Here is an 18701-nt window from a genome sequence, read left to right as displayed (position 1 = left end):
AGGGCGCCCTGCCGGCTGCCGCGGGCCCGGGGCCCTCCCGGCTCGGCGGCGGGGAGCGGCGGGCCGGGGCTGGGGCCCGCGGGCGCCGCCGCCGCAGCAACGGGCGCCTCTCTTGCAGACGGGCGCCACGAGCGGGTCATGTTCGACAAGATCACCTCCCGCATCCAGAAGCTGTGCTACGGGCTCAACCTGGACTTCGTCGACCCGGCAAGTGCCGCCCCCGCCGCCCCTCGCGAGCTGCGCCCGCGGGCCCGCCGGGAAGGAACGTGCCGGAATCGGGGCCCGGCCCTTCGGGCGCCGCGGGGCAGAGCGGTTCGGTTGTTGGGAAAGGCGCAAAACTAGCTGGCGGGTCTCGGAAGGAGGCAGGCAGCGGCCGTGCCTTGCGGGCACCACGAGGAGGCCGCGCTCCCGGGACAGGACGGCGCTGCCGGGCAAAGCCGAAGGCGGGAAGGGGGCGCCCGGGCCCAGGCAGGGAGCCCCGGCCTGGCGTTGCCGGGGGGGGGGGGAGCTGAGCGGGCTGCGAGGACAGGGCCTCCCGGAGGATCGTGCGGCCCTAGGCTCTCCCCGGGCCAGAGGGAGCTGGAGGGCACATGACAACAGTCTTTGCCAGCGTCGCCCTCACAGTTTCTGAACCTTTGTAGCTCCGGTTTATGCGCAGAAACCGCACGTGATACCTTAAGTAGACTGAGCAGCACATTGTTTCTATCTGCACATTAGAGGCATCTGCATATTTTATTTTGCAATGTAAGACCCACCTTTCTGCACAAAATAGCCGCACAGGGTGACAGCGTGAGCATTACATTTGCGTCCCTGGCAAGCCTGTTGGTTTAGGTCAAATCAGAAGCACTCTGGTTACCTCTGAATCTTTCCCTTTGTGATGGTTCCACCTAGAGGCTGCACTATTCAAGTTTGAAGCCCTGTACTTCTGAGGGAAATATCTGCCTGATTAACCCGCTGATATCTGCCCACTGCTCTGCTTTCTGGGGCATTCCTCTTCCTCCTTGAGTAGCAGCCTGTTTCTCTCATCATGGCAGTCAAACTTGTTGTTACTTTAACCACCTTTTGGTGGAAAGCTTTGCCAGAGAAAATGCTGTCCAGCTCTCTAGCAAAAGGAGTGTCCGGAAGCTGATTGCTGTTCTTTCCATCTGGGTTAGCATGGTAGTTAGGCCTATAAGACCTGGCTTCAAAGCCCAGCTTTGTCCTGGAGTCATGGAGAAGCTTTGGATGAGTCTCTTTTTGATCATGTTTAAATCTTGGTCTGCATAATGGGAGTAAAGTGGAGATATTCGGGCTTTTAGCAGAGAGAGGTTTTAAGGCATTTGATGTGCTGTAAGAAGACTGAGCAGGTACATTTCAGTTCAACTTGCATGGGAGAATTGCTTGTATATATCAGTATACCCAGCTAACTTGGTGATGCTTTGCTCTGACTAGGCCCAGATCACTATGAAAGTGATCCAGGGCCTTTACAGTGGCGTCACTACCGTAGAGCTGGATACGCTGGCCGCAGAGACAGCAGCAACCCTGACGACCAAGTACCCGGACTACGCCATCCTGGCAGCCAGGATAGCCGTCTCCAACCTGCACAAGGAAACCAAGAAGGTCTTCAGTGGTGAGTGGGGGCCCGGTGCCTGCATTGATTTGCCCCACGTTGGCGCTTTGGGGGTGCATTGGAAGCATGTTGCCGGCAAAATGCGAGCCCGGAGAGACGGTCGGGATTTAATTCACATTGCGATAAAACCGCCTGGGGACATAGGGTAGTATCGAGTTTGCATGGAACGATTGGAACTGGTAGTAGCAGTTTAAACGATTAAGAGAGGCCAAGCTGGGGAGCTGCATATGGGAGTAACAGCCTTCGCGAGGCTGCTATCCAGAAGACAGGCCGCAACTGGGTTGGCGCAACATGCCTGGCCCACTGGTGGGTTGTTTAGCTCGTGAAGAGCGGCTTCAAACAGCTCTTGCATAACCCAGAAACAGATCGTGGTTTAATCCTTGCTGGGTTTGCATGACACAGCGGCCCCCGAGCAAAGTTTGTGTGCTCTGCACGGGGCAGCCGCACATACCCCACGTGTGGGGCTTCACCACAGGTTAAGTGGTACAGTCTCTCTAGGCAAACTGCTGCAGCATCTACAGGGTAGAGGAGTTTGAAATAATGCGTGGTGTGGAGAGAGAGGCACTTCTTTCCCTCTAACGCTTGAACCCGGGACCATCCCATGGAGCCGACTGGCTGGGGGTTTAGGGCAGATCAAAGAAAATAATTTTTCTTACAAGAGTATAGTTACGGGAAGTGGTGATGGATTTTAAAGGGGCCTGGGCAAATACAGGAGGGAGGGGGCTGTTCGTGGCCACTGGCCCTGGGGCGCGTGCAGCCTTCTGCCCCAGGGGCTGCTTGCCTGTGAACGCCAGTGGCTGGGGAGCTGGCAGGTGGGGGTCGTGCTCCCACCCTGCTGGGGGGACCTGTGTGGCAGGCGGGACTGGGTGGGCCGTCGGTCTGACCCTGCAGGGCTCGTTTCTGCCACGGGTGGTTTGTGGGGGTCGGTTCTGCCGCGATCGATTTGGAGTGCCTCACGGGACTTCGTTTTGTCCCCGCCTCTTCTTAGATGTGATGGAAGATCTGTACAACTATGTGAACCCGCACAACGGCAAGCATTCCCCGATGATCTCTAAGGAAACTCTGCACATCGTTTTAGCCAACAAAGACGTAAGTCACGTTCAGACAGCCGCCCTGAGTGTCGCTCTAGTCCTCTGAGGGAAAGTGGGGGAAGCAGTGTGAGGCGGGCGCGGACTGTAGCCTCAGCTGAGGCTTTCACTTGGCGTTTGGAGGGATGAGTGTCAGGCACAGGAAGGAAGGAGGGACGGATGGAAGAGAGGGAGGGAGTGTCTTCCATTTTGGGAGGTGGCCAGGAAGCACACAGGAATGCCCAGCCGTCTTGAGTGCACAGCAAATGCAGGCCACGTGACGTTTGCGCCGCCGCTGCCTTCTGCGCATTCATGATAGCCACAGATCTTGCTGCCTTGCATTCGCAGGCCTTGCGAGTACGTGCTTTCTGTGGCCTTTCCACACAGATCACCGGGGCCGTGCTCGGATTGCTGCTTTGCTAAAGCAGAACATTTGCGTAGATCAGGTCTTCCGCTTCTTAGGCGGGAAAGCAATGCTGCTTTTTAAAGGTGTGCACAGAATACTCTAGATGTGGCGGCATGGCTGAGCAAAGCCAGGAGACCTCCTGTGGTTTTCGGAGGATGGGAAATAAAGATCGCTTTGCCTCTTGCTTTCTAGTTGGAGGAATATTGATATGGAAAATCTAGAGCATTTAACCTCAGGAGGACTTTCTGGCTTGGTGCACGCACCGCAACAGCTGCCATGTTAGACTGGAGAGAGGGTACTTAATTTGAATGTTGGGGCTGACATGCTGTTTCTTTCCCCAGCGACTGAACTCTGCCATAATTTATGATCGGGATTTCTCCTATAACTACTTTGGCTTCAAGGTAAAATTAGCTGGCCTTTCATGAGGCTGACAGTGGCGATTGAGCCTGGGTGGGATGTGTGTTCTCGCTGTAGGAGCCCAGACGGAACGCGCTCATCGGTCGTGTGAGGGCAAGTTGGGGCCAGCGGCTTCCGCTGGGTTTGAACTTGCTGCGTGGCCACCCCAGTACTGTGTTACCCAGAAGTCCCTCTAGTGGAGTTCGGATAGGTCAGCCCCCGCAGAAGCGTTTTCAGGCTTCCTGCCCCTAGGCAGCGTTCTCAGTGCCGGCGTGTGCCGAGGGAAAACGTTTCTCGTGGCGTTCCCTTGAGCTGCAGCAACGGACTTTGGGTGGCTTTAGGCTGCGGGTTTGGTGTGTGCAGGCTGGACGGGGAACCTTCCTGCTGCTGCTGGGAAAACCTCTCGGCTGTGTGCCAGAAATGGCTGCAGCGGCTCCCTGTTCCCGCTGGCCCCCTCCCTCCGTCCCTGCGCAGGGGTGTGGGGGGGGCAGGTTGTGCTTTTGTGGGTCTGAACTGGCCGCCTGTGTGGGGCTTGTGCAGTCAGGCAGCCGGCCACAGGCTGCCGCTCTTGTCCGAGAAAGCTGGTTGCGGCTGCCCGGGTGCCCCTGTCCTTCGGGTGCCCCGGCCTGCTCGTTCTGGCCTTTCCACTGAGGAGCCCCGGGCAGCTTCTCAGGAGCCACAGGGCTTCCAGAGGGCGGCGTGAAAGACGCTGGCCTGAGCCACCTCCCGGTGCTGCTGGCACGACCGGAATGAACTGGCTGCCCTTTGTTGGTAGATCTACTCGTAATTCTTGCCGTCTCATTGTCGTTGTTCTTGTTTGAACGCCACCAGTCCTGTACACTCGGACGATGGGAAACCTTTTATTTCTCTCTCCCCTCTTTAAGACTCTTGAGCGCTCATATCTGCTGAAAATCAATTCCAAAGGTGAGTCTTACCTGACTTTTGCTCGGTCCTGTATGGAAATGCATACGATTTGAAAATGGTCTCGAAATCGCTGATTAAAGGGGGCTTATGAATGCTTCGAACCGATAGCGTGGTGGCTTCCCAGAAGAGAAGGCTCCATGATTTGAGGCTCGGCTCATAAGGGAGTAGCGCTCTGCCCGATGACCCTCAGGCTTGCCGAACAGTGCGGCCCCCCGGCTGCTTGGCCTAGGGGGCAGCCAGGTGCTCTCTGGCACGACAGGGCTGGGCCTGCCGGGGCTCTCAAGGACTGGCCCGGGGCCAGCAGTCACGAGGGCCAGCTGGAAGCCCCGGGAGGGGTCATCGAAGCTTGCCCAGCTTTGCCACGCCACACATCCTTGAGCGGTTGTGTGGCTCCCTGGCCTGGTTTCTGCTCCCCAACCTGCCTTGGTTGTCTCGGCTCCTGCCCGCGCCCGCTCCCCCCTCCTGCGCCTTGCCACATTCCTCACCCGCCTCTGTCGTCTCCGGTCCCACCTGAGGCTGCTTGCAACTTACACCCCCAGAGCTGCCAGGGACGTGGCTTCCTGTGGTGCCCTCTTCTCTGGCCAGGTCTCAAGACCTTCTGAGTCGCGGCTTTTGGGGGCATCAGAAGCACACGCTCTTTACGTATCTCCTTGCGTAGCAACTGCAGGTGGGGGCGGGAAGCTGTTTTAAGCTGTTACACGTGGCTCCTGCTGCTGCTTGCTTGTAAGGGGGCTATATCATAACAACATATAGCAAGATAACAGCATACCTTGTTGCGTCAGGAAGGCACCAGAAGTAGGCGTGGTGGTAAAAGCCGCTCGGGCCCAGTCTTCGGGGTGGCAGAAGCGCTTGCTGGCCCGGGTGCAGCCAGTGATGTGCTTTCATACTTCTGGCACCCAGTGGCTGAGCGCCCCCAGCACATGCTGATGCGGGTGGCGGTGGGAATCCACAAGGACGACATCGATGCCGCAATCGAAACCTACAACCTGCTCTCCGAGAAGTGGTTCACCCACGCGTCGCCCACGCTCTTCAACGCCGGCACCAACCGCCCCCAGCTCTCCAGGTAAAGCAGCAGCACCCGCGGCCGCAGGACGGCCTGGCCGAGGGGTGGTCTTTGAGCCGCGCGGTCCCAGCGGGCGACGGCGTGGGCAGCTGCCCCGTCGTGCTCTCGATGGGAATGGCTCCCCGGTTGTGTCGTCACGGATCCCATGCTTGCTGCACGGCGTGGTCGCTGCCGACTCGGGGGGTGGGTTCTGCTCGCTTGCTGCTGCCATGGCCCAGGCAGTTGCGGGGGGAGGGCACTTTGCTAAGTTGATGTGTCTTACACGAAGAAAAGCCTTGCACGAGAAATTAATTCATCCTGATAGCCTATTGTTTTGGAAAGAGAAAAGTTCTGCTGAGATTACTTTTGCCTTCTGCGTGGTTCTGGATGCAAACAGGAGTGCCACCTGTCATACCCTGTGGCCCATAAACCTTCCGCTTCCTTTTCCTTCTGCTCAGCTGCTTCCTGCTGTGCATGAAGGACGACAGCATCGAAGGGATCTACGACACGCTGAAGCACTGCGCGCTCATCTCCAAGTCAGCTGGCGGGATCGGGGTGGCGGTGAGCTGCATTCGTGCCACGGGCAGCTACATCGCGGGGGTGAGTCCGCCGGTGGAGCCCAGCCGGTGTCCTTTGCTGTGAAGCTGCTCCTTCTGGGGCCCTCGGTTGCCGCTGCTGCAGCGTCTCGTGCTTCCGCCAGGTCCTGGGGCACCTGCCTCTGTAGGAGAAATGGACATTGGCAGTGCCTCCGTCGTGCCAAGCTGATTTCTGAAACCTTTCTGTTGCAGACAAATGGAAACTCCAACGGGCTGGTCCCAATGCTGAGGGTGTACAACAACACGGCTCGCTACGTCGACCAAGGTGGCAACAAGGTATGCTGGCCCCTTCCAAGGCGGCATGTGCTGGGTGGGGGCGAGGGGTCAGCCCGAGCCGCTTCCCGCGTGACTCTCCTTCCCCTGCTCTGAACACGCGTTCAAGGAGAGCGGCCTTTCCTCTTTATTGGCCTCCCCGCACAGCGCCAGTGCCTCATCGGTGCCTGGCAGCGTTCTGGCCCCTCCTTTCCCACCGGGACACCTCCGGCTCGCATCGCGGCAGGGCAGTCCCGTGCTGCAGAGGCGCTCTCTCCCGACCGCCTGGGGCCGTGTCCGCCTGGCCCTGAGGTGCAGGCAGGGCGGGGCAGTCCTCACACTCTTTTAAGCTCAGACGGAAGAGTTTGACTGCATAGAGTTGGCTCTGCGTGCTCCTGCCGCACCTGCAGCGGTCCTCACTCAGAGTGGCCCATTTTAAGGGTCTTCCCCGCTGGGACTTGCTCAAAGCCACCCATGCCAACTAGTCGTCCTCCTCGCTCGCGCGTCCCGCGCACGACGGGAGGGCTGATGTCCATGGGGTTGTTCTTGGGGCTGCGCTTCCCTCACAGGTCAGCCAGTAATGCGAGGCTCCAAAGAGCTTTGCAAGTGGAGAAGCGCCCCCAGTCAGGTCCCCAGCGTAATGCAGTGGACGGTGCTTGGGAGCTGAGTGGTCGGCCCAGAGGCCGTGAGGCCTGCGGGGGGGGCGTGAGGGCAGCCGGGGTCCCGGGAGCCTGTTCCACGGCGAGGCAGGGGCTGCTTCTCCCGCGTCCTGCAGCGGGGCGGCCGCGGAGGCGTGCCTCATGAGCTGCCCTGCGCTCGGTGCCGTTTGCCTTGCCAGAGACCCGGGGCCTTCGCCATCTACCTGGAGCCCTGGCACTTTGACATCTTCGAGTTTCTCGACCTGAAGAAAAACACGGGGAAGGAGGAGCAGCGTGCCCGGGACCTCTTCTATGCCCTGTGGATACCGGACCTCTTCATGAAGCGAGTGGAGACCAACCAGGTGGGGAGCGTGGCTTTACCCCGCGCATTTGCCGGCTCCCGTACGGAGGCTGGGCCGGCGGCGGCGGCGGCATTGCTCTGCCTTGACATGTCGGTGGAGCCTCTCCTCGAAAGAGCGGGAGCTCGGCTATGCTGCCTCAGCCGCAGCTTCTCTGTCAGGATGCCTTCCTGTCGCCTGTGCCCAGCGAAGGACCGGAGTTCAGGAGGAACCCCGGTTTGCCTAGTCTTGCCGTTCCTCTCGCTGTTTCTGTGGAATTACGGCCCACTGAGATTGAAGGCAGGCGGTGGGAAGGCAGGCCGAGCGTGAGCTGGACCGGCTCCGTAAAGGAAGCCGCTGCCTTTAGTTTAGAACAGCTGAGCTGGGATGTCGTTGACGGGACACTTTGGAGGCTTCTACTCGGAGGGCTGTCATCAGCCGGAGATGGCTTGGCAGCGCGTCAGGGCGACAGATGACGGGTGCCTGCGCGGCAACTCGCATCCAGCAACCGCTTGTCAGTTCCAGCTCAATGTTAGAAAGCGGTGGTCTTGCGCTGGATGATGCTCCACAAGCCCTGCTCCCGGGTGTCGCTCTGTAACGTGTGTTCTGGCTTGAGGCACAAGGGTTGCCTGGCTCCGAACTCTTCCTCGCAGGATGCTTTGTTCATTTGTGAAGCTTAGAGAGAAATGGTGAGGGGCCGGGGTGCTTTACCGCTTGCTTGCCTGCCCACCAAAACTGCTGGAGCCGCACTAGCTTTCCCAGACTGAGCAGCTTTTCGGTGGGGTTGCAGGCAGGCCGCTCTTGATAAGGGGCACCTTGTGTGGGGAGCCCCTTCCCCACGAAGAGGGAAGCCCCCCCTCACCCTCGTGCGTCTCTTGCAGGACTGGTCCCTGATGTGTCCGAATGAATGCCCAGGCCTGGACGAGGTCTGGGGGGAGGAATTTGAGAGACTCTATGAGAGGTAAGAGGAGTCGGGGGGCGTCTGAGCCGGGCCAGACTTCAGGCCTGGGGCGGACAATGGAGCCGCTTTGCCTCCGGGCTGCGTCTGCGTGGCCCCCGGGGTCTAGTCTCGTTTTTACACGAATCAGAACATCCCTTGCTAGTTAGTCTGAAGGTAAGCTTGTTCTAAGCGTCAGGCCTTCCCTGGGGGGAGCTAGTTGTTGAATTCATGCAGGGGCCTCAGGGGTGTCCAGCTGGTTTTCCGGAACGTGCCCAGATCGGCACTCCTGAGGCGTCCTGGCGAAGGTCACGGCAGCCAGACCTGTTTGGGCTCGCGGCACAGCTGGGCATCGTGCAGGCAGGCGAGTCGAGCCCGCCATTCACGTGCTCCTGCTGCGCAGCTCTTCCTCTGGCTGGAGGCCTCATGGCGCTCGGAGTGCCTGTACCCGCTCACGCGCTTAGCGTGTCGGTGGAAACAGGATGTTTGTGAGCCTCCTTTCAAGAGCGCGGCTCGCTCTGTGCTGCAGCTACGAGTCGCAAGGGCGTGTGCGCAAGGTGGTGAAGGCCCAGCAGCTCTGGTATGCCATCATAGAGTCCCAGACGGAGACGGGAACGCCGTACATGCTGTATAAGGATTCCTGCAACCGGAAGAGCAACCAGCAGAACCTGGGGACCATCAAGTGCAGCAACCTGTGCACCGAAATCGTGGAGTACACGAGCCAGGACGAGGTGGGCTGCGTGGGACCCTGGGGCGCCTCTGGCTCAGCGGGATCCAGCGAGGGAAGCCTGGCCTTCCTGGGAGCCGCCGCGGGGGAGCTGCTGTGCCCTGTGTCCTGCCCTTCGGCAGTCAGATCCACGGGTGGCAGGACCCAGTGTTGTCCAAGAGATGCTTCCACTGTGGAATTCCTGGCCGGGGAAGGGTGGGAACGGGGCTCGAAGGGAGAGCTCTGAGCATCATCCGCAGCCTGAGAAGCAAGACCGAGGGAGACCCTGCTTGGGCAAGAAGGACTGCTGGCGGGGGAGATTCATTGTTCTGGTCATCTGGTCATTTTTGCCGAATTCATTCAAGTAGGCCTAAATTTCGAGAAAATTGGTTAATATGCAGCTCACTAGTCCAACCGGAGTCTCTTATTATTTAAAATGCGTACCCTCTTCTTATTTAAATTAAGAGTCCTCCTGTTGCTGTGGGGGCCGAGTGGTGGAATGCCCCACCTGCGCAGGCCTGTGGGGGCGGTTTCTGGAGCTGCGAGGGCAGGGAGCGCCTGGCCACCGGATGGCTGGTGGCATGCGGGGGGGGGGGGGCGCGGGAGGCCTTCCGTGGGCCGGTTGCCCTGCAGTCTCCTCTGCCTCCCTCGCCCGCCCTGCTTGAGCGCCGGGCACCGTTTCTTCTGCTCGCCTCCTAGGTGGCCGTGTGCAACTTGGCCTCCATCGCCCTGAACATGTACGTCACTCCGGAGCACACATACGATTTCAAGAAGCTGGCAGAAGTGACCAAAGTCATCGTCCGGAATCTGAATAAGATCATCGACATCAACTACTATCCTGTGCCGGAGGTAGGAGGGCTGCTGCCGGCGGAGTGGGGCCTGGGCCGATGGTGGCGCAGCCGCCCCGCAGCACCGCCAGTGTAGGGGAGCGCGCAGGCCGCCGATCAAGCGCCCCAGCAGCGGAGCCCGGGGACACGGCCGCCCGCCAGGCTTCCCCAGGCAAAAGGCGGGGCCGTTGTGTCCCTCGCCCGCCGGCTGAGCACACGCTGCGGTTTCTTTCCACCCCACCTCCTATGCTCATCGAGCATTTAGACATCCCTTGGTACAGGTGTGTGTGAAGCGCCTGTGGTGAGCCCCGGGGCCGGGCCGACGGCGGGCCTCTTGCCCAGCATCCTGTTCCCACGGGCCGGTCCGACGCCCTGGTGGAAGCCCACAGGCAGGGCGTGAGTGCCATGCCCCCTCCTGCTTGGGTTCGCCACCAGCCGCCCGGCCTGGTCGTGCTGCCGTGGATGCTGCGGGGAAGAGGGCAGTCGCGGTGAGAGCCATCGGGCGCTTCCTCCAGGGACTTGCTCTTTTTCTTCAAATATCTGTGGACTCCTGCACTGTTGCAGAACCGGAGTCACGCTGAGACCCCTGTCGGAAGCTTATGGAAACCTCCTTCAGGGGAAGAAATCAAAATTGCTGTACAAAAGTGGATCCCTGGCGAATCACCAGGCATGGTGGGTTCCATGGGGGGGGGGTTCTGTGAGGCCCTTGGTGAGCTTCTGAAACCCCTCCCCTTAAATGTCTTTTGACACCGTTATCTATCAGGGCCTGGGTTGATTCCTGAGTCCTGGAGACAGGCAAGAATTGTGGTGAAACTCAAAGCAATCGGATTGCATTGACAAGCCGGAAGGGTTCAGAGGAGGGTGGCGAGGATGATCCAGGGGCCGGGAAAAAAGAGATCGAAAGAACTGGGCGTGTTTGGCCCCAAAAAGGGAAGGCTGTGGGGCGATAGGGTAGCGCTCTGCAGGTGCTTGGATGGCTGTCACAAAAGGAAGGCCAGGGTCTCTTCTCAGTCACCCCAGAGTGCAGACGCGGAATAGCAGCCTCAGGTAACAGGAGGCCGGGTTCCGGCGAGGGATCAGGAGAGATTTCCTGAGCGTTAGAGCAGTTCGCCAGTGGAACGAATGCTCTAGGGAGATGTGGGGCTCTCCCGCACTGGAGGCGTTCAGGATGCAACTGGACCGTGTTCCGAGAGAGATGTTTGGACTGGGAGCCCTGCGCTGAGCAGGTGGGCGGACTCAGTGGCGCCCTCTGGCTCTACTATGGTCCTATTAAATCAAGGCTTGGCTTCAGAAGCTGACTCTTCAGAAATGGGCTGTGGGACTTCCCAATCCAAGCAAAAACCTGTCTTCTGTAAATTGGAACACTTAGTCGGGTAGATATAGAAACTGCAGGTTAAAGTGTTCATAGAATCATGGAAGAGCAGAATTGGAAGGGGCCAAGACAGCCATCGGGTTCAACCTCCTGCTGTTGCAGGATACCAAGCCACACCATCCCACTCAGGTGGCTGTCCAGTTTCGCCTTGACTGTCTGGTGTGGGAGGGCCCCCCACTTCTCCGGGCAGCTGGTTCCCCTGCCGTATTGCTCTGACAGTGAGGAAGCTCTTCCTGATGCCCAGCCTGAATCTGGGCTGCTGCAACTTGAACGGATTATTCCGTGTCCTGCACTCTGCGATCAACGAGAAGAGACCTTGGCCTTCCTCTCTGTGGCAGCCTTGCAGGTACTTCTAGAGGGACACCATGTCCCCCCTCAGTCTCTTCTTCTCAAGGCTGAACACGCCCAGTTCTCTGTCTCTCCTCACAGGGCAGTGTTCCCAGACCCTGGATCATTTTTGCTGCCCACCGCTGGACCCTTTCAGGCACAAGGTGGCTCAAATCACAGCATTCGCTAGTTCATGAACAAGCACTGAACTTTGTGTCTTCAAACTGTACATTGAGGACTCTTCTTTCATATTTGCAACATACTTTTGGAAGGACCGTGTGGGAAATGGATCTGTGCGGCCAAATGGGCCCGGCAGTTGGAACAAGCTTTGGAGAGCTGCCTCTTCCGACAGCCTCTGCCAGTTTGAGTCAGTGACTGGGGCAAGACCGCTGCAGCCGGGCTTCCGGACAGGCCCTCCCCTGCTTGCTTTGCGGGGAAGGCGGGGAGAGGTGGGCTTATCCCCATGTTCAGCCATTCTGGTCTGGAATACTGCCGATTTCAGGCATCCCGGATTGTGCCGGAGCCCCCCTTGGCACTGCCCACTCTGCTGGGCCATGCAAAGGGCAGGCAGCTGGGCCTGTGTTGCTCTCCAGGCACCTAGAGGTGCTGCCACAGCAGCGCTGGAGAACGAGCTCCAGGGGTGCACTGGCTGCTGGGAGGTGGCACTTCCGGCTGGGTGACGGGGCTCTGAGGAGGGTGAGCCAGGAGGACTGCTTTGTGCAAATTCAGTTTCCCCCTGTCGTGCATGTCAGCAAAACCGGTGGCCTGGAAGCCCTGGCACCCCGAGTCAGTTTGGAGGGATCTGGTGGAAGGAGGACCGTGCCAGGAATGTCCCGCTGTGACTGTGACTCGGGCAAGAATGGCGCCTGCGCGAACCCGGAGCCGAGCGGTTGATCCATCCCGCCCTCTCTGGTGCCTTCCAGGCCGAGTACTCGAACAAACGCCACCGCCCCATCGGCATCGGCGTGCAGGGGCTGGCCGACGCCTTCATCCTGATGCGCTACCCCTTCGAGAGCCCCGAGGCCCAGCTGCTCAACCAGCAGATCTTCGAGACCATTTATTATGGCGCGCTGGAAGCCAGCTGCGAGCTTGCGGAGGAGCAGGGGCCGTACGAGACCTACGAGGGCTGCCCCATCAGCAAAGGCGTAAGTCGAGCGCGCTGCTCCGGGAAGGGTCGCCCGAGTAACTGCCAGAGGGAGAGTTCAGCCTCTGAAGATGGCAGGAGCGCCAGCAAGTGCCCCCTGGGCTGCAGGGATCGCTGGGTCAGCTCTCAGCGTGTGCAGCTTTGGTCCTCGCGCCCCTTGCAGGCCGTTCTTGAGCACACAGCTTCTCTGCACGGAGTCCAGGTGCCCCAGAGACCCCAGGGCCCTCGCTTTGAAAGGCAGGTTCTCGGCCCTCATTTTAAAAAGACGCTCCCCCATGGAGTCCGGCGCGCTCTCCTTGCGCATGTTTGTACCTTGGAGTGAGGGGCTTGCCTGCATCTGAAGCTGCTAAACCGTAAAGTCCGTCGGCATCTTTTGTGGCCCTTGCATTGTTCAAATTCACATGGAAGCAGAACAGGTCAGAAGGAGCCTCCTGTGCCATCTGGCCTGCCCCCCGGCTCCAGCGGGCTCCGCTCATGCGATCCCCAACATGTGGGTGTCCAGTCTTTCCTGGAACACCCTCCCTGATGGGGCCTCGGCCACCTCCCGTGGAAGCCCATTCCACACTCCCGGGGTCCTAACTGTCAGGAAGTGCTTCCCGGAATCCCAATTAACCCCTCCCTGGTTTTCATACTTTAACAAGGAAAATATTGTGAACGCCAAAACAGGATGACTAGCTCTCTGTTGCAGACCTCTAAACCCAAGAACTCAAGAAGTTCTTATCCTGAAAAGCCGGACCCCAGAATTTGACTTGCCTGGCAGGGCTGGTGCGTGTGCTCTGCTCCCTCGACATGTTTGAGGTGCTTTTTTCTGATCGTGGCTGCCTCTGGCAAAACTGAAGTTCCTCATATTCTTGGAACATATGAAAGAATTCATGACTGAAAGCTGGTAACCATGTCAGTGGAGAGGACCCCCCCACCTCAGTGTGAGGAGAGTGCTTGGCATTTATCATGTGGTCCCTAAACAGAAATGGAAGAGTAACGCGTGACAGAAGAGGAAAGCGTCGTTCTGCCTCCAGGGCCCTGCCTTCCTGTTTGCCCCCCCCTCCCCACCAGCCGCCGCCTCCTCGCTGAGAGAGCCGGCGAGCCCTGCTGGGAAGCCTCCCCGCTCCACCCAGTGACCGTGCTGCTGTGCGATGTCCTTCAGGTCCTTCAGTATGACATGTGGAACGTGACCCCCACCGAGCTTTGGGACTGGAAGGCCCTGAAGGAGAAGATTGCAGAGTGAGTAAGAGCCTCTCCTGGGCTGACAGCCCAGCGGGCGCTGCTCGCGTGGCGCGGGGAGGACGCGAGCATGTGCAGAGCTCCGGGAAGGGACCAGGCCAGGGGTCCACCTGGTCCGGCGCTTTGCCTGTACGGCAGCCGCCCAGCTGCCCGTGGGAGCCCGCAAGCCCCACCGGAGAGGAGGGGCGCTCTCCTGCCCGTGTCTCCCAGCAGCGGGCACACTGCCTCTAGGCTGGGGCTGGCATGTGGCCAGGAAGGCTCGTAGCCCCCGGGGCTCCTGCAGCTTCGGCAGCTGTGCTGGGTGCGCCGGGCAGCTGGTCTCCCCGAGGCCGGCTCTGCGTCTCCAGCTTCGGAGGGAGGGGAGGCGCATCGGAGCTCTCCGTGTGCCCTTCTCCTGCAAGCAGGCAGGCAGCAGTTCGGATCCAGATGCTGGGGTCCCTTTATGAAAACAAGGCGGGAGCTGATGGCAGGGGGCTGGCCGGGCCTCCACGTGCCCGCGTCTCTGTCATTTGGACTGATGTGGGGGCTTCTCCTCTCTCGACAAAGTGCATGTTTGCAATCAGTCTGGATGAGTCACTGGTCTGTTATGTATAATTCTTACGTACATCAAGGAGACAGGAGGTGTTTGTTGTTTCCATGGACAGTGAAATGGATTTCACCACAGTCTAAGAAAGAGGCAGACAAGTCGGGAGGGTTCAGAGGAGGGCAGCAAGGACTATCCAGGGCTGGAAACAAAGCCCTGCGAAGAGCAATTAATGGAATTGGGAAGGGAAGGCCGAGGGGAGGGCCGATAGCACCCTCTGAAGGTCGTTGAAAGGCTGCCCCACGCAGGAGGGCCAGGCCCGCTCTCTGGTCCTCCTGGTGTGCGGGGTGCGGAAGGACAGGCTCCAGCCAACGGCAGCCAGATTCCAGCTGAACATCAGGGGTAACCTCCTGCCGGAGAGCAGCGCAGCCGTGGAGCTTCCCCGTGGTGGTGGTCGTGGGCTCTGCCCCCCTGGAGGCATCCCAGATCCCACTGTTGGGGGGACAGTGCGACTTGGAGCCCTTGGGCCTGGTGGCCTCCTTGGCCCCTCCAACTCTGCCATGCCAGGATTGGGGGGGTGGGGTTGTTTTTGCCTCTCTGCGTGGCTCACCTTATTTCAGTTTGGCAGTTTCAGGGATTCAGTTTCAGGCAGTGGGGTTTTTAGAAATGCTGATTCTCCAAAGGCTTCCAAAAGCCGTTTGTCACTGTTCTGTGTGCTCCAGGCACGGGGTGAGAAACAGCCTTCTCCTTGCGCCAATGCCGACAGCGTCTACCGCCCAGATCCTGGGTAACAATGAGTCCATCGAGCCGTATACCAGCAACATCTACACGCGCAGAGTTCTTTCCGGGGAGTTCCAGGTAAAAAAAGAGGGAGGGCTGAGTTAGCCAAGCACAGCGGCGGGATGCCGAGGCAGAGCCGTCTCCTTCCTGTGGCTGAGAGCAAGGCACTGATTGCCCCGGGGGAACTCTGCCTCCTGCTCCCCAACACGGCATCGCATTTTCTTTTTGCGGGGCTCAGGGGCTGCCCCGATGAGAAGGGAGCCGATCGCACAGAGGCTGGCCAACATGGCGTTGGAGAGCCACTCGCTCAGCCGTGCTCGCAGTCGGGGAAGGGCGCAGTGTTGTTTGTCAGGCTGGCTGTGACTTCTGGTGTTCTTTGGTTTTGCAGATCGTGAACCCTCACTTGCTGAAAGACCTGACCGAGAGGGGCTTGTGGAGCGAGGAGATGAAGAATCAGATCATCGGCTTCAACGGTTCTATCCAGGTATGCTGGGGAAGCAGCCCCAGACCCCTTTCAGGGGGGCTGCCTGGCCTGCGCCGGGCCGTTCAGCATAGCTCCACGTGGTCGCCTCTTGGGGTGAGGTTACGAAATGCTGAGAGGCTATGCAGCCTTTAGTGTGCTCTTGAAACTAAAACCGTGCCGTCCTGTGCATTCTAGTATTTATATGGCGATGCATAGCATTACCCCGTGAACAACTTGTTGAATAATTAAATCACTAGCATTCAGCAAGGCTGCAGACATGCCAGACTGTTGTGGACTGGAAATGCGCTTGGTTTCCTTTGACCTGTGCCACAGGCCATGTTTCCGGCTGCTAGTTGGCTTTAGAGGAGTTGTGTGTCTCCGTGAGAGGACTGGGAAGCTCGAAAGGGGCCCCGCGCGGGGATTCCCAGAGCAAGTGAGGCGTGGCTGAGATGGCGGCCTTGGCGGTGCGGTCAGCTCAGTGAACTTCTTCTCTTGAGGCAAGACTTGGTGGCCGAGTGCTGGTTGGTGCCACGCAGTGAGTCTGATTTAAAAATCAGGTTTGTGCTGAGCAAAGACTGCTTTTAAGAATGTAGCACTAAGCAGAGAATGGATTTTGCGTGGTATCCGTGGCACGGTTATTTTGTTAAGCTGTTGTTTAGGATACTGTACAATCGGAGTGGTTTGCCCTGGTGGAAGCAAGTAAAGTATTCTCTTTTTCTCTTGTGTTTTCTGATCTTGAATAGCTCAAGATAGTCTTGCGGTCGCCCCCCCCCCCCCCCCGCCCATTCTACCCTAGGTCACCCCTGCTGCCTGAGAGAAGAAAATGAATTATAATTGAAATTAGTTCACTTTTATTGCAAAGTTAAGTGAGAGCTGTGCTACAAAAAGCAGAGTTGTGCTAGCATCCTGCATTCCTCCTCAGTGCAGCGGAAAAGAGAGTCGTGATCGAACTGCGGAGCGTTGTTTGCCCGGCCCATTCAGGCACCCTGTGCCCAGGGAGCCCCTCCTTCGGAGCGGGTCCTTCCCCGGGAGAGTCATCTCGGCAGCCATCTTGGAATGCCAGCCTGCTGGCTGCTGTGGCAACATCTGGCCCTGGGTCCCCGAACGCCGCCCCTTCCTCCGCTTTCTCTCTGCTCCAGCTCACTGTCCCTGTGGCTTTGGAAGGGTCTCTTGGAGCACCAGTCACCCCCCCCCCCCGCCTCCGCTTCTCCAGCCACGGTGGCTTTGCGGCCTCAGCCGTGTTCCCCACCTCCCTGTCTGGGTCAGAATCGGGCCTCCTGGAGAGCCCGCGGGTGCTTCCTTGGTGTGCTTGCGTCTTCCCAGCGCCGCTGCTCAAGGCGAAAACCATCTTGCCGTTTCCCAGAGCATCGTTCTTTGACCCTTCCGTGTTGCAGAATATTCCCGAGATTCCGGATGACCTGAAGCAGCTCTACAAGACCGTGTGGGAAATTTCCCAGAAAACCATCATCAAGATGGCGGCAGACCGAGGGGCCTTCATCGACCAGAGCCAGTCCCTGAACATCCACATCGCGGAGCCGAATTACGGCAAGCTGACCAGCATGCATTTCTACGGATGGAAGCAGGTGCGTGCTGGGCGTCGGGGAGGCCGCCCCGAGGTTTGCTTCCGGTCGCACTCCAAGCACAGGCAGTTCCCTCCTCTGTCAGGGAGGGTCTGCTGGGCCCTCCCACGCCACCCTCTGAGGCCCGGCCAGTCCGGGGCCCGCCCGCCCTCCCTCGCCGCTCGCTCTGCAGAGGCCCTGCGGCAGCTTCCCACCCGGGCAGCGGCTTGCCCCCTGCCCCTTGCTTTTTCCTTCCTCCTGCCAGGCTCCGTTTTCCTTCCTTTGCCGGATCGGCCCCGCAAGCAGCCCGTTCTTTGGCAAGCTCTTCTCGGCTGCCCTCGCTCGCTCTGCTTGCGGAGCCCTGCTCCCCCTGCCCTCTCGGAGGCGTCGTAAGCCATCCAGCACCGTGGACGTGGCGCTCGGCCCACGTGCACACTGCGCCTGGCCCGCCGCCCCACCGAGGGAGCTGCCGGCATTCTGCCCGTGTCCTCCGGTTCCGACGCCTTGAGCGAGCTCTCTTGCACTGTTTCGCTGCCCGCAGGGCCTGAAGACCGGGATGTACTACCTCAGGACCAAGCCAGCGGCCAACCCGATCCAGTTCACCCTGAACAAGGAGAAACTGAAGGAGAAGATCTCCAGGGAGGAGGAGGAGAAGGAGAGGAACAAGGCCGCCATGGTGTGCTCCCTGGAGAACAAGGACGAGTGCCTCATGTGCGGGTCTTAGGGAGCTGTGCCGCCGCCGCCTGGCCCCCCACTCCCCTTCCTCGGCTGGGTTAGACGGGTTGGCGGCGTGCAGAGAGGCCAGCTCTCGGTTTCGGGGGTCAGGAACGGGCGGGGTGGGACAGTGGTTGCTTGCCTTCCTTAGGATGGCCCCCCGGCTGGTTGGGCAGGGAAGGCGGGGGGGGTCTGCACGTGCGGCTGTTGGAGCGAGGACCCCTCGGCGCTCCCTCCCAGGCTGGCCCCGCCTGTGGCAGAGAGACGGCGCTCCCTCGGCACGCAGACGGATAAGGGGCCGGCCGCGGTGTTGGTGGGTCGCCGGGTCCTGGGCCGGTCCCCTTTCCTGCCGAGGGCGCTGCTGTCCGGTCTCTCCCGGAGGCAGCGAGCTCCTTGGCCGCCGCGCTGTGAGCGCTCTGTGCCCCGTGCGGCCCCCTGGCCTGTGCGTGCAGGGCTCTTGCGGGAGCGGGCGGGTTTGGGGTGCTGCAGGCCCCGGAGGGAGCCAGGACCGCCTCCGTCTGGACGGCCGCATCAGCGCAGCGCCTCCCTGCCAGGGCCGCCCGTCTCGAGAGAGGTCTCGCACGTGCCGAGTCCATAGGCCACGTTCCCCTTTCACGCGGTGCAAGCACCAGACACAGCGGGGGAGTCTTGATCGCGCATCCAAACTGTTTGATTTAGCAGGGTTTCTCTTTGCAACGAAGCTGTTACCACTCGCTCTGCTGTCTTTCAAGAACCGTGGTTACTGAGCTGAGATATTTTCTATAAATATAAAAATAACTTTGCTTTTCTACTTAACCTCCTAGCCATTCTAATGCAAATCAATGACCTAGTTCTAGATTATTTATTGAATTCGGGTCCTC

The 18701-nt window shown here is 59.5% G+C and overlaps 1 protein-coding gene across 1 annotated transcript in view; it reads left to right on the top strand.

The window, feature by feature from the left end:
• Positions 1-18636, top strand: part of RRM1 (ribonucleotide reductase catalytic subunit M1) — an 18854-nt gene extending 218 nt beyond the window's left edge. Inside the window, exons 2-19 of the mRNA XM_044418627.1 lie at positions 119-207; positions 1432-1609; positions 2598-2698; positions 3424-3483; positions 4363-4402; positions 5303-5465; positions 5903-6044; positions 6233-6316; positions 7131-7292; positions 8150-8229; positions 8735-8936; positions 9611-9760; positions 12361-12582; positions 13726-13802; positions 15048-15183; positions 15494-15589; positions 16963-17151; positions 17669-18636. Of these exons, the coding sequence (XP_044274562.1) occupies positions 119-207; positions 1432-1609; positions 2598-2698; positions 3424-3483; positions 4363-4402; positions 5303-5465; positions 5903-6044; positions 6233-6316; positions 7131-7292; positions 8150-8229; positions 8735-8936; positions 9611-9760; positions 12361-12582; positions 13726-13802; positions 15048-15183; positions 15494-15589; positions 16963-17151; positions 17669-17851 (2354 nt within the window). The 3' untranslated portion in view covers positions 17852-18636. The remainder of the gene's footprint in view (positions 1-118; positions 208-1431; positions 1610-2597; positions 2699-3423; positions 3484-4362; positions 4403-5302; positions 5466-5902; positions 6045-6232; positions 6317-7130; positions 7293-8149; positions 8230-8734; positions 8937-9610; positions 9761-12360; positions 12583-13725; positions 13803-15047; positions 15184-15493; positions 15590-16962; positions 17152-17668) is intronic.
• Positions 18637-18701: the final 65 nt, after the last annotated feature.

This window comes from Varanus komodoensis, unplaced genomic scaffold (assembly GCF_004798865.1).
Source record: "Varanus komodoensis strain SLA01 unplaced genomic scaffold, ASM479886v1 scaffold91, whole genome shotgun sequence".
NCBI classification, from domain to species: domain Eukaryota; kingdom Metazoa; phylum Chordata; class Lepidosauria; order Squamata; family Varanidae; genus Varanus; species Varanus komodoensis.
This window is presented reverse-complemented; position numbering and strand designations above follow the sequence as displayed.